A 23631-nucleotide genomic window follows, 5' to 3' on the forward strand; every position below is an offset into this window, starting at 1 on the left:
TTAAGATACCTGACCCACACCAGAAGTACCTTGAGGTAAAGACACTGCAGGCACGGAGTTATGCTGAAGATCCTGCATTTGTTTTCCCAGCTGTGCTGAGTTAGCTGATCTCAATGAGGCTCAGGACTGTGCAATAGGAAAGGGGGCGAGAACTCAGTCAGTTCCAGTAAAGCTCACTATCCTGTGATGATGGCTGGCTTCATAGACTTCGAGAGAACACCAATACACGGTGTTTTGGTTCACACTTGAAGAATGGCCAGTTGTGGGCGAGGTACTGGAGGACTGCCAGTACACTGGCATGAATCAGTACCTTCAGCCGAGATGGGGAGGAACAATTAAATAAGACAGCACCCTTAGTGGAGTTTAACTGGGACCAAATTAAAGCAGCATTTTTCGGCTTTTAATTACACCTCGTTAATATAGTTAATCAGCTCTCTAAGTAGCTTGTGATTTCTACCCTCCATCACAAATATCAGTTGCTTGAGTGCTAGAAGATCATGCAATGCAGAGAGATAGATATAAAATGTAGCAGGAAATCTGAGAAGTACTGTAACAACCAGTCTACTTATTAATTACTGTACCTTTATTTTTTACCTCCTCCTCTTTACGTTTGAGGAATGCTTGTATCGCGGCAGACTGAACCCCTTTCACTTGTGGCTGCTTCTTTGGAGGTTTCACATCCAAGCTATACCGCTTCTATTAAGCAAAGGGCAAAAAGAAATGTCAGTGTGATTTGGTTGCAGCGTGCTTTGGGACATCCCGAGAACATGATAAGGTACTCATTAAATGCAAGTTCTTCCTATCTTGTAATTGGCTTCAGTGGACCAGAACTATGGAGGTACAAAACAAGAGACAAAATGGCTATGGTGGTCATTTCCAATTGCCTGCAATTGACTCCCTATTGGAAAATACATACGGATATCACATGAGGACAGGACAGTTGTAATGCCCTCCATGGACAAATAGCTTGACAACGCCAGCTGCCAGGGCTCATGCATGAGCAAGGTCTTGAAGGCTGCTAACATTCATAGAAATATGCCCCACTATAAATCAGTGGATTCGAGCATGGGATCACAAAACTACCAATTTCTTTCTTTCTCATCACCTTGGAGACGAGCAGTCGTCCTGCTATATTCCGTTCACATAAACCACTGATGTTCAGGCCACAGAAGATGGAATCACACAAGTTAATGGGAGACACACGCACACGCGAATGGATGAGGCAGCGGTGGGTGGTAGTGGGGGAAATGAGGTCGGTAGAAATGGAAATAAAACTGGCAAAGCGGAACTGGCAACAGTGGCCCAGGATAAGAAAAATAAACTGTGATACTGTCCTGTCAGCATGGTGTTCCAATGAAGGAAATCCTCCCCAAGCAACAACCTGACTTCCACCTCAGGCACAACTGCCCCACTCACCAGCAACTCCTGCCATAGAGCAAATGGGGGCTAAAGTTAAGATCTTGTATTACTAAAGTCAACATCAAGGCCAGAGGGCTGTAAAGTGCCCAAAAGAAAGGCAAGAAGAAATGAGGTCAATAATGATCTGGGAAATGATCGTTTGGTGTTCAATAGCAGTGTCGTGGTACAGGGGCCGGGCCATTGGAGGGAGCAGCGTGCTGGGGCATACCACTGCAGGGAGCAGCGCGTGCTGCTGCAGGAGGGCAACGGCTGCGGAGCCAGGTCGCTGACTGCAGTGCGGGCAGGCACAGCAGGAGGGGCGAAGGAGCGGCAAGAGTCTGTAGAGGGAAGTGACAGGGGCCCAGGAGAGGCATGAGTCTGGGGCCCAGAAGAGGCGAGGGCCCAGGGGCAGCACGGACCAGTCCACACTGCGATGTGTGCGCGCACTAGGTCTGTGCAGCAGAGCTGGTCTCCAGTCGTCTTCGGTAATCCTTGCCATGGGATCAAGACCGAGCTCTGTCAAGCCCGTGTGGTGGCTGGTGTGCAACGGCCACCACACGTTAAAAAAATCCACGCACAGGCATCTTCCACCATTCAGGATGTAGTTCGGGATCTGGAATATTAGGTCCTTCATTGAAACATCTGTGAACTCATCCCTTTTTGGCGTGGAAGCAAGTCATCCTCGATACGAGGGACCGCTGATGATGATGGTCCAGGGAGATGGGAGTGTTGGTTTTCAGCCTCAGCAAAGTAGAGGTCCTTCTGCCACAACAACAGCCCCATTTATCAGCAATGATGATAATGTTGGGAAGGGAACCTAGAGCTACAAGTTCAGAGGGAGCTAGAGGAGAGTGAGGTGGCAGCTATTACTGTAAAACAGCTTAGTAATGCATGCGAGATTCGGAGGTAAAGCACAATAAATTTTTAAATGAATAATTTTTCTCAATGAAAGCTAATGGGTTAGCACGGTTTCAAAAATGATGCCGAGGTCGAGGTGTTGGAAACTGTAGACATACATGCTGTGCAATCTACATTTCCATGCGACACAATTTGGATCGGGTTGCCTCACAAATTCGTCGAGGTGCCACATAATTCCAGGAGCCCGAGCTAGACCTGACCTGGGTAGCTTGAGGCCTACACTGGGCACCTGAAATAGCAAAGTATTCCATTCTTCAGTGCTGACATTCCTAGCATTAAAAAAAAAAAGGAATGTTTTATTCAAAGTACTTAAAAACTGTTGAAACAGGGAGTGATAACAATATCATGGCAGGAGCAGACTCAGGAGTGATGATACTCCAGAATGAGAATGAAAATAAAACAAACAAAATGCAGTAGATAATCTAGCTAAATGATTAGTGGTGGATGAATTGATGGAATCTGGTGAATATTTACATCAGTAACTCCTGGAACCAGTTCACACCATGATATCAGTACGAGGATTAGTGCTAGCTCGGATTGTGTTTTTCCGAAGTGTGCCCAAAGGGTTTGGATAAAATTGAGTACAGTGGGTCTTGCTCGGTGAATCAGAGGAGCGCCTTACCCCCTGTGAAAAAAGAGACAACTGCTCATTGTGACCAACGAGACACTGAGACACAGAGATACTAGGACACTGGGACAATGTTCTGCTGGCAGAATGCAGACACACGGGAATGAAAATCTCTTTAATGCATGCAAAGAGACTACATAATAAATGTGCGGAGACTCAATGTCACTCAGCAATTGCCCAAAGGGACAAACAAATGTAGTTCATCCCAGATTTGGCTATACTCTTATTGAGGGACAGGAAAGAGGTGGAAAGGGAAAGCGAGAAGCGAAGGCACAAAACAAATCAGATTACTCGACAATCTGGGCACTCTTGCCTACCTCTGAAGGGCTCACTGTAGAGGGCCACTGGCTGTGGCCCAAAGACAAGCCAGTTAACATTTTTGGCCAAGAGTACCCAGACAGAATTTAATGTGCTGGGTGTGGGTGAGAAGGATGATGAAAAAATGACTAATAAATGGGGGGGGGGGGGGGGGAAAAGAGAAGGAGAAAGGCAGGGCTCAACACCAGTACCATCGAAACCAAGGCCTGGGGTTCAATTACTGGTATACGTTGAGCTAGTGGGTCGCAGTCAGGATGCCATTTAGAATGCCGCAATTTGCCTCACTTTGGGGTAGACGGGAGGCAAGGGGAAATCAGAATTCATCCAGCGACGATGCCCTCCACAAGAAGATAGTATGCCAATGACTCACTCATTCAGTTCACAAAGAATGGCTGCTTGGATGAGGTGCTGGAGGGCTGCCCATTGCCCATGGTATCCCAGCCTGAGCCAGCACTATGAGAAATTGGGGGAACGGGGGAGGAATATTGAAGAAAAAGGATTGAGAGATTTTCAGAGAGAGACAAACAGTCCAGTATGCACAGTACGTGAAAGCTTAGCTTCGCCTTTGTTCGGAGAAATGCACACTTTCTAAATCGGTTTGTTTTCACAATGACATCATTGAACATCTCCTGGGAAACCAGTTCAATTCCTAGCACAGGCACAGCCATGCCAAGAAGCCGCAGTGTATCAGCATACTCCTCCCTCAGGCAACGTGATGAAAACTCACAGTGCGTGAACGTATAAAATGCTGAAAATTGAATAAAAGATGATCCAAGCTTCCAGCATCAGACTGCCAATGTGACAACCACGGAGGTTTCTAATTACAGTCGCGTTGACTAGGCTAAAAATCTACAACAAAACCAATGGTAGTTACAGCCAGCAATTCTGCTTTTTCAAGGATTCTCAGCCTAGTTTGTGAAAGTTTCGGACTATTTTGACAAAAATTAATTATTTTTATAATGTGATTTGCCCACCCCCGCGCCTAATTTCTTCTTCTGAAGGCACTGAATCATGCTGGTGTTTGCGTATATGGGGGAGGGGTCTTCCTCTGACATCTAGGACTCGTGTATGGCAGCTTGCATTTTGTGTAAGGGGGTTATGCATGAAAGCTCACATTTCTACTTAATCACATGCAACCCACTCACTGGCTGTGACACCATTGTCCAACTCCAAGGTTGGACAAGGCCAGAACACAAAATATTAAACTTACAACTGTCAGACAACAATTGGTTGTGAACGCAAGTCTGATGTAATGTCGACATGGATTTCGATTAGGATTTTGTGATCGTGATTGGCTAAGGCTCACAGTTCAAGACACCAATATTTCAAAGACCGAAATAGAAGATGAGATAAATCAAGTGGTGGTTAAATGACACCAAGCTTGAGTTTTAAAATGTAGATTGTGAACAAGACAGCAAGCCAAAATGTTTCTTTGTTATTGTACTTGGCTTCCTAACGATTTCTTCCAGTCACAGCGTCGTTCATTTGTTTGTTCCTTAACAAGCCTCCTTGTCAAGCCTCCTTGTCAATGCGATCTCACCTGAAAACCTGCTTCAGTAAGAACTTCTAGAACAAAAGACACTCAAGTGCTGAAATGCATTAATTTAAAAAAAATAAAAGCAGACACACCCTCGGCAAAAAGAAACACATACATTGCACTTGAGGCATATATTTTTTTTAATGGATATAGCACTGAAGGAGGCCATTCAGCCCGTCGCGCCCATGCCAACTCTCAGCTAGTCCCACTCCCCCGCCCTTTCCCCATAGCCCTGAAAATGTTTTTCCTTCAGATACTTATCCAACTCCCTTTTGAAAGATAAGGTTGAGTCTGCCTCCACCACCCTTTCCGACTGTGCATTTCAGAACCCAACCACTCGCTACGTAAAAAAGTTTTTCATACACTGCCTTTGGTTCTTTTGCCAATCACCTTAAATGCGTGGCCTCTGGTTCTCGCCCCTTCTGCCAATGGGAACAGTTTCACTCGATCTACTGTATTGCCGTAAGGTGCGAGGTTAAAGGTGTTGTGATGGGAACCTGCATGAATCCTAGTTATGCCTGCCTTTTCATGGGATACGTGCAACATTCTTTGTTCCAATCCTACTCGGGTCCCCTCCCTCACCTCTTTTTCCGGTACACTGATGACTGTATCGCTGCCGTTTCTTGCTCTCGCCCTGAACTAGAAAATTTCATTCACTTTGCATCCAATTTCTACCCTTCCCTCACCGTCACATGGTCCATCTCCTCAACTTCTCCGTCTCCATTTCTGGGATGGGCTATTGACTAACATTCATTATAAGCCCACTGACTCCCACAGCTACCTGGATTACGCTTCCTCGCACTCTGCTTCCTGCAAGGACTCCATTCCATTCTCCCAGTTTCTCCGTCGCATCTGTTCTGACGACGCCACTTTCGATACTAGTGTTTGCGATATGTCTTCCTTTTTCCTCAACCGAGGATTCCTTCCTACCGTGGTTGACATGGCCCTCGACCGCGCCCATTCTATTTCCGGCAATTCTGCTCTCACCCCCTTCCCCTCCCTCCCAGAACCATGACAAGGTTCTCCTTGTCCTCACCTTTCACCTCACCAGCTTCCACGTTCAACGGATCATCCTTCTCCATTTCCACCATCTCCAGTGTGATCTCACCACAAAACATAACTGCCACCTCCCCCACCCCCCCAGCATTCCAAAGGGACCTCTCCCACTGCGACACCCTGGTCCACTCCTCAAATCACCCCCAATACCCCCTCCCCTTCCCACGACACCTTCCCGTGCAAGCGCTCAAGATGCAACACCTGCCCTTTTACCTCCTCCCTTCCCACTGTCCAGGGCGCCAAATACTCCTTCCAGGTGAAACAGCGATTTACTTGTACTTCTTTCAATTTAGTATACTGTATTCTCTGCTCACGATGCGGTCTCCTCTACATTGAGACCACCAAACGCAGATTGGGTGACCGCTTTGCAGAACACCTCCGTTCAGTCCGTAAGCGTGACAGAGTTTCCAACCGCTTGTCAGTTTAATTCTCCACTCCACTCCCACTCTGATCTTTCCATCCTTGGGCTCCTACACTGTTCCAATGAAGCTCAACGCAAGCTCCAGGAACAGCACCTCATCTTTCGTTTAGGCACTTTTCAGCCTTCTGGACTCAACATCGAGTTCAACAATTTCAGACCAGAACCTCTGACCCCATTTGATGCTTTGTGTGTTTTTCTTTTTCCCATGGCAGCTGTTGATGATTCTGCCAGCTCCATTTACACTCTATCTAGACTCATCTTTTATTTCTTAAACTTGTAAATTACTATCTTTGGCCTTGTACCATCATCCCATTTGTCTCTTAATCTCTTCTGCCTTGTATCCTTTCAGATCTTTCCTTTTGTTCTTTCCTCCCTCCCCTTCCCTGCCCCTGCACTTGCTTAAAACCGGTGACATCTCTAATATTCTCCAGTTGTGACAAAGAGTCATCAACCTGAAATGTTAACTGTTTCTCTCTCCACAGATACTGCCGACCTGCTGAGTATTTCCAGCATTTTCTGTTTTTATGTTCTATCTACTCTGTCCAGATCCATGATTTTGAACACCTCAACCAAATCTCCCCATCTCCAAGGAGAGCAACCCCAGCTTCTCCAGTCTATCCACGTAACTGAAAGCCCTCATTCTTGGAACCATTCTCGTAAATCTTTTCTGCACCTTCTCAAAGGCCTTCACAACCTTCCTAAAGTGTGGTGCCCAGAATTGGACACAATACTCCAGTTGGGACTGAACCAGTGTTTTATACAGGTTCATCATAACTTCCACACTTTTGTACTCGATACCTCTATTCATGAAGCCCAGGATCCCGTAAGTAGTTTTTAAACCGCTTTCTCAACCCGCCCTGCCACCTTCAATGATTTGTGCCCATATATCCCCAGGTCTCTCTGTTCATGCCCCCCGTTAGCATTGTACCCTTTAGTTTATATTGTCTCTCCTCGTTCTTCTTACCAAAATGAATCACTTCGTACTCTTCTGCATTAAATTTAATCTGCCATCAGTCGGTCCATGTTTTCCTGAAGTCTATCACTCCCCTCCTCACTGTTCACTATACTTCCAAGTTTTGTCTCATCTGAAAATGTTGAAATTGTGCCCTGTACACCCACATCCAAGTCATTAATATACACCATGAAAAGCAGTGGTCCTGAAACTACCCCGAGGGGACCACCACCGTATACCTTCCTCCAGTCTGAAAAACAACCACTGCTCTCTGTTTCCTGTCACTGAGCCAATTTAAAAATGCCAAGCTCCTCAGAACAGAGTCAAGGTCAAGAATCAACAGGCAAGACCAAAATTTCAGTTGACTGGAAATTTTAACAAAATGAACAAGTCTGTCGATAAAGACCAATCCCAACCCCACCTATCCACCATCTCAATTTCTCCCCGGTCCATCTCGAATTGCCGCAAATTTATTTATGTTGGCCATCTCAAAGGGTTGAAAAAATAAATTCTGCTTTCCTTCTTAATCCTAACTTCCCCATTGCACGCCTGGTATTTGAACTCTTCCCTACATTGAAAAACTAATCGTACGCGCAGCCAGCCTTTGAGTCGGTACAAGTATTTTGAAGTTTTACAAAAGCCAACTTCAAATTTGAATAGTTGGAATCCTTATTTCAGTCCAAGGGATTCCACCTGGACCCAAAAGGTCTATTTTTGAGCAGTCTGTACATTTATATAGCAATACAAACAGATGGTGCTTTCGGATGCTGGCAAGGATGCTGAACTCATTTGCATATTTTAACTGTTGTAAATTAAATATCAGCAACGTTTTTTTTCCCCACCCAGCTCGGGCATTCTCTGCAGGCGTGAAGAACTGTTTCAGTGCTACAGAACTTATGATTTTAACTTATCTGCTGTCATTAGTAGCCATGTCACCTTATCTGCTGCCCGAATAGTACTTCTATTGCTGATACAGGTAGCACCAAACATAGAAACATAGAAAATAGGTGCAGGAGGCGGCCATTCGAGCCTGCACCACCATTCAATATCATGCAACTTCAGTACCCCATTCCTGCTTTCTCTCCATACCCCTTGATCGTTTAACCGTAAGGGCCACATCTAACTCCCTTTTGAATATATCTAACGAACTGGCCTCAACAACTTTCTGTGGTAGAGAATTCCACAGGTTCACAATTCTGAGTGAAGAAGTTTCTCCTCGTGTTACTGGTGCTTTTATATTGAGACTGGGTGGGTTCACACAGCTTATAGCAACCCCAGAATAAACTTGCCAGAATTGCCAAGGCTGGCTGCTGGGAGGATCCGCTTTTTATTTAAAAACCTTCCTGAATCCAGTAAGTTATCGCCCAAGGATTATGGTACATGCAAAATCCATGCATTATCCCCAAACCCTCACTTAGGACATTATAAACAGAAGCAAGTTCAGTTCAGATAGGAGCAACCTTGAGTTCAGATAGGACCTCATTTTCCTTGTCGTTCCAAGAAATTGTAAATGGCATAGATAAAGTTCTAGGTACTCGAGAAAATAAAACTTAACGATTAAGAATAAAAGTTTAAGATCTATGATGTAACTGCTTTGTAATCTTCAGATGTCATCAGCGGTGATTTGATAACATCTAACAAAAAGCAATTTCTGGTTTCATCTTTGCAAAATACTCGATGCAAGGCAGAAGACTGAATAGTTGGGAGGAATTGTGCATCTGCCCTACTGCGAGTATAGGGCACAGCAGTTATGTTCTGCATGTAAAAGTACTTTATTGGCATTGAAATAAACTCAATGACAAGGCCAGTAGCAACGATAAGATAATCAAAAACACTTATCTTTAACACGTAGCTTGTCCCACACTGATGGGATGAAATATGTTTTTTCTCTAATGAGTGCAGTGGACCTATAAATTAATTTGGATAGTTTCAACAGTTTCCAGTGGATACTACAAAACGGCCCATAATTTGGAATTAATCGGTCATCTTTACTCAAAATTAACAAGCATACTTGCTGTGGGAAATTGTAATGACAGAAGACTGCACGAACTTGTATTTATACACACCTCCACAGGATGTACAAAAGCACTTCATAGTCAATAAATTACCTTTGAAGTGCAGCAACTGTTTTGTGGGCAAATGCAGCAGTCAATTTATGCACACAAGGTCCCACAAACAGCAGTGAGATAATGTGACGAGGGGCTTTTAACCCAGTAATCATTCCAGCATCCTTGTTGTGTACCTTTTCCAGGGCCTGTATATCATCCATCATGTGAGCGGACCAAAACTGGACACAATATTTCAGACAAGAACTTGTACAAGGACACCATCATTCTTTGTTTTATACCAGATCTCCCTTGCTTAGCATGCTAGTTCTCCAATTGTCTTAACAGCCTCATGATGAAATGTGGCAGGAGAAAGCTTTTTGTTGAAATGATTTGCCTCACCTGTATTGGTCTTGTGAAAAATAAATTGCACATGGGTTTAAAGAAATAATTTACATAGCGCATCTCACAATCTCAGGGCGTCCCATCAATTAAGTACTTTTGAAGTGTAGTCACAGTTATAATGTAGGAAAATACAGCAGCCAATTTGCACACAGTATTGTCCCATCAACAGCAATGACAATGACCAGATAATCCATTCTACATGTTGGCTGAGGGACCAGGACCCAGGAGAACTGCACTGCTCTTCTAATAATGCCATGGGATCTTTTATGTCCACCAAAGAGGGCAGACGGGGCCTTAGTTTAATGTCCCATCCCTCAGTACTGCACTGATGTATACACTTGGGTGCAATATTTCCTGTAGTAGATTAGTTGGCCCGGGGATAGCGGGGTGGGGGGGGCCTCGGAAGGAGCAGGGTGGGGCGGGCGCGGCAGGGAGGGGAGTGGTGCGGGGCCCGGAACGGGCCAACAGCGAGGCAATGAATCCCAGGGAAAGAGGACCTGTGGGAAGCAGGAAGGAGGACAGTTGGAGTGTGTGTATGTACTAAGCCCGTGCAGTGGAGCCTGGTCGCCAGTCGCCTTGGGTCCACTTGCCACTGGATCAAGACCTTGCTCTGTCAAGCCCTGTGTGGTGACTGGTGCGCAACGGTCACCCCACATTATAAGAATTCACGCGCAGGCATCTTCCGCTCTTTAAAATGAAGTTGGGACCTGGAACGTCAGGACTCTCATGGACAACTCCAACACCATTGCCAGAGAACTCAAGACGTTTCGACATAGACATCGCCGCCCGAAACGAGACCCGGCGGGCAGGGGCAGGCCAGCTCAAAGAGCAAGGTGGTGGTTACACCTTCTTCTGGAAAGGTAAACAAGAAGAATGCCATCTCCATGGGGTTGGCTTCGCCATTAAAAAATGAACTAGTTGGCCTTCTCTCAGACTCCCCCTGCGGGATAAACGAACGCCTCATGACTGTTCGGCTCAGCCTAGCCCGGAACAAGTGCACTACAGTCATCAGCGCGTACGCCCCAATACGAAGCTTCAGATGTGACCAAAGAGGAATTCTACTCCAGCCTTGAACACTCCCTGTCCCGAGTCCCAACGAGCGACAAGTGGATCCTCCTTGGCGACTTTAACGCCAGAGTTGGAAAGGACACAGATCTCTGTGGAAGTGTGATCGGCAGAGAGAGGGGTAGGGAAAGTCAACTCCAACCGCACCCTCCTCCTGATGAAATGCTTAGAACATGGCCTTGTCATTACCAACACCTTGTTCCATCAGAGAAACAAGTACAAGGCTTCATGGCAACACGCTCGCTCCAAGCACTGGCATCTGCTCGACTACGTCATCGTCCGAGCGAGGGACCGCAAGGTCGTCTGCATCATCCGCACCTTGACAGGAACTAATGACTGCTGGACGGACCACCGTCTAATCCTCTGTCATCTCCATCAGCGTAGCCCCATAACAGCGACGTAACAAACGCTGCTGCAGGAAAATCAACGCTGGAGCACTCAGAGCCTATTAAGAAAGCCCTATTCAGCCAGTGCCTGATAACGCCCAGAGACGCAGAGTGTCCACAGCGCCTGGTCTGCCCTCAAGGACTCCATAATTAGCACCTGTGAAGAGACGCTCGGCCACTCGACCAGGAAACATCAAGACTGGTTCGACGCGAACGACCAGAGCTAATAAGCCACAAGCGCAAGGCATTCTTCAACTGGAAACGGCAATACAACTCGAGAGCAAGAACGCAGCTCTACAGACGTCTGAAGGTCCAACAAAAAACTCGAGCTAAAGAACAGATGGTGGTTGGAGAAAGCGCAGGAGATCCAGCAGCTAGCCAACAACCACGATGTTCATGGATTCTTTAGCGCAGTCAAGAGCACCTATGGCCCAAACACCCAAGGCTCTACCCCACTGCTGGCCTAGAATGGAGAGGTGCCCATCAAGGACAGAGAGTCAGTCAGTGCCCGCTGGAAGGAGCACTTCGAAGATCTCAACTGAGACTCTGTCTTCGACGTGAGTGTCCTTGGCTCCATCCCGCAGCATGTTACCTGCCACCACCTCAGCACAACCCCAGCCCGAGGTAGAAAAGGCCTTCGACAACTGAAGAACAAGACCTCAGGAGCAGATGGAATCCCCGCTGAAGCACTAAAACACAGTGGAGAAGCACTAAAACACAGTGGAGAAGCACAACTGGCGTGAATACATGAACTAATTTCTCTTATTTGGAAGGAGAGCATGCAAGGGAATCTGAGAGATGCCGTAATCGTGACCATGTTCAAGAAAGGTGACTAGTCCGATTGCGGTAACTACAGAGCAGCTTCCCTGCTGTGTGCCACAGGGAAGGCCATTGCAAGAATCCTTCTCCCCAATCGCCTTCTGCCTGTGGCTGAAGAGCTCCTCCCAGAGTCGCAATGCGGATTCCGTCCACTAAGGGGCACAATGGTGATCTTCACCGCGCGGCAAATCAAGAAAAATGCAGGAAACAGCACCAACCCCTGTACATGGCCTTCTTTGACCTCACAAAGGCCTTCAACACTGTCAACCATAAGGGACTATGGAGCGTTCTCTTCAAAATCGGTTGTCCTCAAAAGTGTCACCATCCTCTGCCTGCTCCACGATGACATGCAAGCCGTGATCCTGACCAACCGATCCACCACAGACCCAATCCACGTATTGTCCTGGGTCAAGCAAGGCTGTGTCATCGCACCAACGCTCTTCTCGATCTTCCTTGCTGCAGTGCTCCATCTCACCCTCGGCAAGCTCCCCGCTGGAGTGGAGCTAATCTACAGAACAAACGGAAAATTGTTCAACCTCTGTCACCTCCAGTCCAGATCCTCTGTCATTGAATTACAGTATGCAGACGACGCTTGTGTTTGCGCACACTCGGAGGTTGAACTCCAAACCATCACCATCGTCAGCACCTTCACCGAAGCGTACGAGAGTATGGGCCTTACACTAAACATCTATAAGACAAAGGTTCTTTATCAACCTGCCCCTGCCACAAAGTACTGCCCCCTCCCCTCCCCGCCCCCCCCACCCCCGATTAGCAAAATCCATGACAAGGCCTTGGACAAGGTGACCATTTTCCAAACCTCAGAAGCCTACTGTCAACAAGGGCAGACGTTGATGACTAAGTCCAACACCACCTTCAGTGTGTTAGTGCAGCCTTCGGTTGCCTGAGGAAGAGAGTGTTTGAAGACCAGGACCTCAAACCCGGCACCAAGCTCATGGTCCAGAGAGCAGTAATGATACGTGCCCTCCTACGTGCTTCAGAGACATGAACTATGTACAACAGGGCACCTCAAAGCACTGGAGAAGTACCACCAATGCTGCCTCCACAAGATCCTGCAAATCCATTGGCAGGATAGGCGCACTCACTTCACTGTTCTCACTCAGGCCAACATCCCTAGCATCAAAGCATTGACCACGCTTGATCAGCTCCAATGGACGGGCCACATCGTCTGCATGCCCGATACTAGACTCCCAAAACAAGAGCTCTACTCGGAGCTCTGACAAGGCAAGCGAGTCCCAGATGGGCAGAGGGGAAACGCTTCAAGGACACCCTCAAAGCCTGCTTGAAAAAGTGCAACATCCCCACCGACACCTGAGAATCCCTGGCCCAAGACCGGCCAAAGTGGAGGAGAAGCTCCGGGAAGGTGCCGAACACTTCGAGTCTCTTCGCCGGGAGCAAGTGGAAGCCAAGCGCAGACAGCGGAAGGAGCGCACGACAACCCAGGCACCTCACCCACCCATCCCTTCAACCATCATCTGCCCCACCTGTGACAAGAGACTGTCGGTCCCGTATTCGTCTCATCAGTCACCTGAGAACGTAGTGTGGAAGCAAGTCATCCTTGACTCCGAGGGACTGCCTAAAGAAGCCGCCGCCATACTGGTACTAAAATATCTCGAGAGAAAATCCCACTTCAGCGCACACATTTTAATACGCCAATATACTTCACATTAAGGGAATTTCACTTTACGAACTGCAACGGGGGGGACCTTTGAGCAGTTCACATGTCCGTTACATTGACTAAAATCTTAGTGGAACCAATGCTAAATTAGCCTACGGACAACACTGGCTGTGATTCACCAAATATTTCAACAATCTTGTGACAAAGTTAATCTTTCATTGCAGGTAGCTGCTCTAATATAACAGACCCCCACCCCTTCATGGAATAACAGGCTTTAGCAATAATGTAAAGAACACATTAATAAAAATACATATATTGCAATTACAAAATTACTGGGCTCTTCACGGTCATACTCACCTACAGAGACAAAAGAAAACCTAGTCAGAGCCACCTGCCACCCTACAGAAAAACAAACTTACGTGAATATTTTGGCCAGCCATAAATTTCCAGAGTTTGAAAGCTGTTTGCTGTTGCACTATTTCTGAAGAAAAATGTGCTGGGAGTGCAACTTCATTATCTCTCCATTCAAAAACAGCACAGCTACACATCAACAAGATCAAAGCAATAGCTGCAACCCCCTGCTCTGCCCAATCACGCACTGTTAGAATTTGCTCATTTGGCAAACGAGCCAAAGGTGGGCAGAGGAAACGTTACAAGGACACCCTCAAAGCCTCCCTGATAAAGTGCAACATTCCCACCGACACCTGGGAGTCCCTGGCCAAAGACCGCCCTAAGTGGAGGGCGTGCATCCGGGAAGGCGCTGAGCACCTCGAGTCTCATCGCCGAGAGCATGCAGAAACCAAGCGCAGGCAGCGGAAAGAGAGTGCGGCAAACCAGTCCCACCCTCCTCTTCCCTCAATGACTGTCTGTCCCACCTGTGACAGGGATTGTGGCTCTCGTATTGGACTGTTCAACCACCTAAGGACTCACTTTTAGTGGAAGCAAGTCTTCCTCGATTCCGAGGGACTGCCGATGATGATGATAATCTGCTGTGGTACAATACAACTTTTTGTACAGCAAATTGTTCAAAGTTGCAGTGTAAAAGAGCAACAAAAAAACCCACAAAAAGATACTCAGTATCAATTCTCACATTCTGTAGTTTCGCTCCCCACTGGCCAAAAATAGCATCGAAGACAGCTCAGCAATTTAAGAGAACCGTAAATAGAAAGGGTTGGAGGGAATTGTCAGTGAGGAACCTCACCTCAGCGGAAAGAGCGTGTGGAAAACCAGTCCCACCCTCCCTTTCCCTCAACGACTATCTATCCCACCTGTGACAGGGACTGTGGTTCTCGTTTTGGACTGTTCAGCCACCTAAGATATATTCAAGAGGGAGTTAGATATGGTCCTTACAGCTAAAGGGATCAAGGGGTATGGAGAGAAGGCAGGAAAGGGGTACTGAGGTGAATGATCAGCCATGATCTTATTGGCCTTCATTGCGAGAGGGATGGAGTACAAAAGCAGAGAGGTCCTGCTGCAACTGTACAGGGTATTGGTGAGGCCGCACCTGGAGTACTGCGTGCAGTTTTGGTCACCTTACTTAAGGAAGGATATACTGGCTTTGGAGGGGGTACAGAGACGATTCACTAGGCTGATTCCGGAGATGAGGGGGTTACCTTATGATGATAGATTGAGTAGACTGGGTCTTTACTCGTTGGAGTTCAGAAGGATGAGGGGTGATCTTATAGAAACATTTAAAATAATGAAAGGGATAGACAAGATAGAGGCAGAGAGGTTGTTCCCACTGGTCGGGGAGACTAGAACTAGGGGGCACAGCCTCAAAATACGGGGGAGCCAATTTAAAACCAAGTTGAGAAGGAATTTCTTCTCCCAGAGGGTTGTGAATCTGTGGAATTCTCTGCCCAAGGAAGCAGTTGAGGCTAGCTCATTGAATATATTCAAAATCACAGATAGATAGATTTTTAACCAATAAGGGAATTAAGGGTTATGGGGTGCGGGCGGGTAAGTGGAGCTGAGTCCACGGCCAGATCAGCCATGATCTTGTTGAATGGCGGAGCAAGCTCGAGGGGTAGGATGGCCTTATGTTCTTCTTATGTTCTTCTTATGTTGGGGAAGTCCAGAACCAGGGGTCACAGTCTAAGGATAAGGGGTAAGCCATTTGGACCGAGATGAGGAGAAACTTCTTCACCCAGAGAGTGGTGAACCTGTGGAATTCTCTATCACAGAAAGTTGTTGAGGCCAATTCACTAAATATATTCAAAAAGGAGTTAGATGTAGTCCTTACTACCAGGGGAATCAAGGGGTATGGTGAGAAAGCAGGAATGGGGTACTGAAGTTGCATGTTCAGCCATGAACTCATTGAATGGTGGTGCAGGCGCGAAGGGCCGAATGCCCTACTTCTGCACCTATCTTCTATGTTTCTAAGGACTCAGCTGATTGGTACTTCCATATGCCATCATTTGGCCTCAAAGCTTTACTTGCTGTTCAAGCTACCTGCAGATCAGACTTACCGAGCATGATACAATATGATTTTACCCCAGAAAGTTCCAGTTATTCTAAACAACTAGCTAAGCGAAGAATAAAACACCAACACATTTGGAACCACGATTCTAAGTTTATGTTTATAGATTTACAAAAAAAGAGTACTCACTCTTGAAGTGCAGTAACTGTTTTGTGCGCAAATGCAGCAGTCAATTTATGCACAGCAAGGTCCCACAAACAGCAGGGAGATAATGTGACCTCGGGCTTTCAAACCATTGATCATTCCAGCATCCTTTCCCAGGGCCTCAACATCATCCACCATGTGAGGGGCCCTAAATGCTCTCCACATTTGCCAGTTTCCTTCAGATTACTCCTTTACTGATTCTTTTTGCCGGGCATGGCTGACTTATTACATTTTATTCTCCTCCATATTCATTGATGGGTCAATGCTATTTCTTTCAATTGTCCAAAGACAGTGATTACTTTATGTGTCTCAAAATCTGACAGCTACCATCTCTTCCCTCCATCCTTCCTCTATTGATATTCTTTGTCTTATTACCTGGGATCTCAAATAGAATTCCCACATCTCCTCATAGAAACATAGAAAATAGGTGCAGGAGTAGGCCATTCGGCCCTTCGAGCCTGCACCGCCTTTCAATGAGTTCATGGCTGAACATGCAACTTCAGTACCCCATTCCTGCTTTCTCGCCATACCCCTTGATCCCCCGAGTAGTAAGGACTACATCTAACTCCTTTTTGAATATATTTAGTGAATTTGCCTCAACAACTTTCTGTGGTAGAGAATTCCACAGGTTCACCACTCTCTGGGTGAAGAAGTTTCTCCTCATCTCGGTCCTAAATGGCTTACCCCTTATCCTTAGACTGTGACCCCTGGTTCTGGACCTCCCCAACATTAATAAGAACATAAGAATTAGGAACAGGAGTAGGCCATCTAGCCCCTCGAGCCTGCTCCGCCATTCAACAAGATCACGGCTGAACTGGCCGTGGACTCAGCTCCACTTACCCCCGCCCGCTCCCCATAACCCTTAATTCCCTTATTGGTTAAAAATCTATTTAAAAATCACCTGTAGGGTGTTTGTTTTTTACACTTTACTCTGATTCTTAGAGCTCGCAACTTATAGTGGGAAAGGACAACACGTGACACACCATTTTAGGCTTAACCCAGTGTTCAGTTTTACTACGCAACAAAAACCCAACTATAAACTACAGGACTAGACTGCTGAGAGAAATGACTTTAGACATACAATCGTGCTTCATGATAATTAACTGCAGCTTCGGTTCCTTTCCTTGTCCTGCTGTCTCATTGCTAAAGTTGCCTCCAGGGTCTTTGGCTTCATTTTTTCCTGCCAACCATGCATTTTCTCAACAATTCAACCCTCCGTGATGTGCAATTTTGCCCAATACTTCATAACTGGCATATCTGGTAAGGCTCTTCCACACTCCTTGGTAGGATACAAGAATTAGCTTGTCTGATAGGTGCTCACCTCTTAGCTTCCAGACTCCCTCAATCACAATAATCATTATATATACACACCATTACATTCCTCTGAAATTCCTTCTCTTTTCTGTGCTACTCCATCATTCTACATCCTCAAGTTCCACCCTACCTCCTTACTGTGCTGATATTAAGACTCATCACACTGCCTTCTGCTCCCCGGACTTTCAAACTGTGAAACTCTTCACCTCCCTCACACTTTTTCTTTCTCATACAATCCACAGGCTTCAGTAAAAAAAAGATGGACATTTTCTCATTACTTCCTGCTTAATATCACCTCTCACTTTTCCCAACATCAATGGTGGTGTCCATGATGCACCAAGGTCTTTCACTTAGCTTTCTCAATTAATAACAAGCACACAAGTCTGCACATAATGGAGATTCTGATTTAAGAGATCATATTCTAAACTCCTGCAGTTTAAAGCATTTTTGAATCTATACCTCCTGTTAGTATAACACAGTAGCACTCTGTTCAAATCCTGCATGATGCCATTATAAATAAAAAACTACTGCATGCAAAAATGCTACAATCAAACTGAAGACTTATTGTATGCTGAAACGCAAAGCTTTTTGAAAATTCATTTGACACACCAATAGCTTTAAAACTCAGTAACCTGGCAGTTGTTAGTAGGTGGTGGGTACAGTATCACTCTGTAATCTAGTAATCCAGAGGCCTGAACTAATGATCCAGAGACAAGTTCAAATCCCACCACGGCAACTGGGGAAGGTAAATTCAGTTAATTAAATAAGTCTGGAATAAAAAGCTAGTGTCAGTTATGGAGACCACGAAACTCACCACCACCTTCTCGAGGCCAATTAGGGACGGGCAATAAATGCTGGCCTTGCCAGTGATGCCCACATCCCTGGAACGAACAAAAAAGGTAGTGATGGGACAACATTTTACAGACTCCACAGACATGTCACTCACAGCTGTGCCATTAAGGCATTCCTTAAAATGTACCTCTCTGCCCCAATATCTCCTTGTGACTTGGTATCAAATTTTGTTTGATAACACTCCTGCGAAACACCTTTGGACATTTTACTATGCTAAAGGCGCTATATAAATACAAGATATTGTTGTTGAAGCCATCTGTCACACTTGCGCTGTAAAAGTTAAACTTAGTTTAAGTTAAAAGCACACTTGTGTATTCAGGTGTGCTAAGAAAGTACAACCGACTCCAAGCTTTGAGCAATACAAGCAACTGCACTTAATGGCGATATTGCAACAAACTCGAACCCTGGGAAGCGATAGACAACCTGGAGTGGATTTAAACTTTCATTGGATGCTGCGATATTTAAAGGGTGCAATATAATTCTAAGTGCTGGGATATTTAGAAGGTGCAATGTAACTCTCCCTGTGCCTGACCCTGGGCCCCGGGGTATTTAAAAGGCCTGGGCCCCGGGTGGTTGCGGGGCCGGGCTGCACTCACCTTGATCTGGGCATCCACCCGGTTCTCGGTCGCTTTGTGGAGAATGCTGTTGAAGTCCATGGCGCCACTGCCCTCCGGCCTCTCACACCCCGGGCCCGGGACCCCGGCTCCAGTTGCAGGCCCCGCGATCGGCTCCCGATCCAGCTCACCCTCCGTCACCAAGTGCCGTCACTTCCGCCGTACCGCATCTCACTTCCGGCCGCCCGCGCTGTTACGCGGCACGAAGTCTGTCCTTGCCTGTGACATCATTGGAAGAAAGCAACAAACAATGGACACATTACAGGGGTATTCCTGGGCAATCAATGGGCACATTACAGGGGTATCCCTAAACAATCAATGGACACATTACAGGGGTATCCCTGGGCAAACAATGGTCACATTACAGGGGTATCCCCGACAGACAAACAATGGACACATTACAGAGGTATCCCTGGGCAAGCAATGGTCACATTACAGGGGTATCCCCGACAGACAAACAATGGACACATTACAGAGGTATCCCTGGGCAAGCAATGGACACATTACAGGGGTATTCCTGGACAAACAATGGTCACATTAAAGGGGTATCCCTGGGCAAGCAATGGACACATTGCAGGGCTATCCCTGGGTAAACAATGGGCACATTACAGGGGTATCCCCGACGGACAAACAATGGACACATTACAGGAGTATCTCCGACAGACAAACAATGGACACATTACAGGGGTATCCCTGGGCAATCAATGGGCACATTACAGGGGTATTCCTGGACAAACAATGGTCACATTAAAGGGGTATCCCTGGGCAAACAATGAACACATTACAGGGGTATCCCCAACAGACAAACAATGGACACGTTACAGGGGTATCCCCGACAAACAATGGATACATTACAGGGGTATCCCCGACAGACAAACAATGGACACATTACAGGGGTGTCACCGACAGACAAACGATGGACACATTACAGGGGTATCCCTGGGCAAACCATGGACACATTACAGGGGTATCCCTGAACAACAGTGGACACATTACAAGGGTATTCCTGAGCATAACAATGGACACATTACAGGGGTATCCCTGGGCAAACCATGGACACATTACAGGGGTATCCCTGAACAACAGTGGACACACTACAAGGGTATCCCTGACATAACAATGGTCACATTACAGGGGTATCCCGGGGCAAACAATGGACACATTACAGGGGTATCCCTGGGCATAACAATGGTCACATTACAGGGGTATCCCCGACAGACAAACAATGGACATATGACAGGGGTATCCCCCACAGACAAACAATGGACACATTATAGGGGTACCCCTGGGCAATCAATGGACACATTTCGGGGGTATCCCTGGACATAACAATGGACACATTACAGGGGTATCCCTGGGCAAACAATGGACACATTACAGGGGTATCCCTGGGCATAACAATGGACACATTACAGGTGTATCCCCAACAGACAAACAATAGACACATTACAGGTGTATTCCTGACATAACAATGGACACATTACCGGGATATCCCTGGGCAATCAATGGACACATTACAGGGGTATCCCTGACTGAACAATGATGGACACATTACAGGGGTCATCAACATAGGCAGTCCCTCGGAATCGAGGAAGACTTGCTTCCACTCTTAAAATGAGTCCTTCGGTGGCTGAACAGTCCAATACGAGAACCCGTCACAGGTGGGACAGATAGTCGTTGAGGGAAAGGGTGGGTGGGACAAGTTTGCCGCACACTCTTTCCGCTGCCTGCGCTTGGTTTCTGCATGATCTTGGCGACGAGACTCGAGATGCTCAGCGACCTCCCGGATGTACTTCCTCCACTTAGGACGGTCTTTGGCCAGGGACTCCCAGGTGTCGGTGGGGATGTTGCACTTTATCAGGGAGGCTTTGAGGGTGTTCTTGTAACGTTTCCTCTGCCCACCTTTGGCTCGTTTGGCGTGAAGGAGTTCCGAGTAGAGCGTTTGTTTTGGGAGTCTCGTGTCTGGCATATGAATGATGTGGTCTGCCCAGTGGAGCTGATCAAGTGTAGTCAGTGCTTCAATGCTGGGAAAGCTAATGTTGGTGCATCTGTTCTCCCAGGAGATTTGTAGGATTTTGCGGAGGCATCGTTGGCAGCGATTTGAGGTGTCTACTGTACATGGTTCATGTCTCTGAGCCATACAGGAGGGCGGGTATTACTACAACCCTGTAGACCATGAGCTTGGTGGTAGTTTTGAGGGCCTGGTCTTTCAACACTCTTTTCCTCAAGTGGCCGAAGGCTGCACTAGCGCATTGGAGGCGGTGTTAAATCTCGTTGTCAATGTCTGCTCTTGTTGATAAAATTAAAGTTGTTGTTAAAATTACAGGGATATCCCTGACAGAACAACAATGGACACACATTACAGGGGTATCCCTGACTAAACAATGGACACATATTACAGGGCTGAACAAACAATAGACACACTGTAGTAGACTCCACTTAGTGGAATACTGATGTAATAACAATAAAGCATATGCTTGCGTAGTTCTTAATCGGCAGCCATGTTACTGCAAGTGTGCGTATTAGTTGTATCTCAAGATATCATAGATTGGCAATGAGGATGCGATTGTCAGATTTCTCAGTTGACATTTTTGTTGGAGCATTATCCTACCAATTGACGGAGGGACTGTTGGAGCTTTTGTAGAAAAGCTTAAAAACCCACGGTAAATTTTGAACACATGAGGCTGAACTGTCGACGATGCCAGAGTCCAGATGGCTGAGCTTATGGGAATAATAGGGCACTTGGGTGAGTCCATTTCGACTGAGAGATATTTGGAACAGCTAGAACTGTTTTTCATTGCGAGTAGTATCATCGATGTCCCCAATGATGTAAACCATAACTGGGCAGTTTTTAGAAAGGAAACGAGCTATTTTCTTGACTGTAGCAGTCCCCGAGGTGTATGAAACCCTGAAAAATGTGCTTGTTCCCGCCAAGCCGAAGGGGATGCCACTGACGGAGATTCTGAACTGCATTACAGTCCTGAGCCCCTGGAAATTGCTGAAAGTTATTGTTTTGGAACACGCAATCAATTAAATAACGAGGGTATCAGTGAGTACATTGTAATTCACTCACATTTCTGAAACTTTCAGGACCGAGCTTTGCGTGACCACTTTGTTTGTGGGTTAAAAAATTAAGGAATCAGAAGTAAATTGTTAACAAGCCCTAACTTGAATTTTGATTTAACTTATCAGACAGCTATGTCGATGGATATGGCCGACCAATATTCCAAACGACCCCTCGAGCCTGCTCCGCCATTCAATATCATGGCTGATTACCGACCTCAACTCCACTTTCTCGCCCCATCTCCATATCTCTGGATTCCCCTTGTTATGTCTTGAATAAATAGTCAGACTAGATACTGCAAGCTCAAAATAAGGTGTGACCGTAGTCCTTTATTACAGATCTCAGAGTGCCTCTCCAGCCTGTGAGGCCTCCTTATATACATGTGCTCTCAAGGGATTGGGGGATCCCTTGGGACTCCAGGGGATAAGCCCTCTGGTGGTTAGACATGGTAATTACAGGTTTACATAGATAACAACACTCGCCCCACTCCACAAAGTCAATAGTGTAACTATTTACAATGTGAGTCGATTTGGGGCCCTCCTTTCCCTGGTTGATCGTCTCAGTGGAAATGCTGGTGTTGGTGAGTCATTTGTTGGGCCCTCGCTGGGCTGCTGTGCAGCTGACCTTGCTGGGCTGCTGGGGATGGTGATTCCTGCTGGGATGCTGCGGATGATGGGTTCTGCTTCGTGGTCAACCGCTGGGTCGGTTGCCACTTGTGTGTGTGTTGGAGGGTCGAAAAAGGTAGAGTCTATTGTGGGTTGTTCTGGATAGTCCGTAAATCTGAGTTTGGTTTGGTCCAAGTGTTACCGGCAGGTGAGTCCATTTGAGAGTTTGACCACAAACATCCTACTCCCCTCTTTGGCCAGGAAGCCACTTGGGACCTTGTCCATAGTTCAACACAAATACAGGATCATTTTTCTCGATTTCGCGTGACACATTTGCGCGATCATGATATGTATTCTGTTGAAACCGCTTGCTCGCTACCTGTTCGTGAAGGTCAGGGTGGACTAACAAGAGCCTTGTCTTAAGTGCCCTTTTCATGAGCAGTTCAGCGGGAGGGATCCCAGTGAGCGAGTGGGGTCTTGTGCGGTAACTAAGCAGGACTCGGGATAAGCGAGTCTGCAGTGAGCCTTCAGTTACCCATTTCAAGCTCTGCTTGATTGTTTGAACTACTCATTCTGCCTGCCCGTTGGACGCTTGTTTAAACGGGGCAGATGTGACATGTTTGATCCCATTGCGGGTCATGAACTCCTTGAACTCAGCACTGGTAAAGCACGGACCATTGTCACTCACAAGGACATCAGGCAGGCCGTGTGTGGCAAACATGGCCCGTAGGCTTTCAATGGTGGTAGCTGACATGCTTGCTGACATTATCACACATTCAATCCATTTGGAATACGCATCTACAACCACGAGGAACATTTTTCACAAGAACGAGCCTGCATAGTCGGCATGGACCCTGGACCACGATTTGGAGGGCCAGGACCATAAACTTAGTGGCACTTTTCTGGCTGCATTGCTTAACTGTGAACATGTATTACATTTGTACACACAGGGCTCTAAGTCTGCATTGATACCGG

The 23631-nt window shown here is 46.6% G+C and overlaps 1 protein-coding gene across 2 annotated transcripts in view; it reads right to left on the reverse strand.

Moving 5' to 3' along the window:
• The window catches only part of spty2d1 (SPT2 chromatin protein domain containing 1), a 42190-nt gene extending 23056 nt beyond the window's left edge, over positions 1 to 19134 (reverse strand). For both annotated transcript variants that reach the window (XM_070899838.1, XM_070899837.1), the window contains exons 1-2: positions 18970 to 19134; positions 582 to 696 (exon numbers count right to left, since the gene is read on the reverse strand). In XM_070899838.1, the coding sequence (XP_070755939.1) occupies positions 582 to 696; positions 18970 to 19029 (175 nt within the window). In that variant the 5' untranslated portion in view covers positions 19030 to 19134. The remainder of the gene's footprint in view (positions 1 to 581; positions 697 to 18969) is intronic.
• Positions 19135 to 23631: the final 4497 nt, after the last annotated feature.

The sequence above is a fragment of the Pristiophorus japonicus genome, chromosome 14 (assembly GCF_044704955.1).
Source record: "Pristiophorus japonicus isolate sPriJap1 chromosome 14, sPriJap1.hap1, whole genome shotgun sequence".
Taxonomy (NCBI): domain Eukaryota; kingdom Metazoa; phylum Chordata; class Chondrichthyes; family Pristiophoridae; genus Pristiophorus; species Pristiophorus japonicus.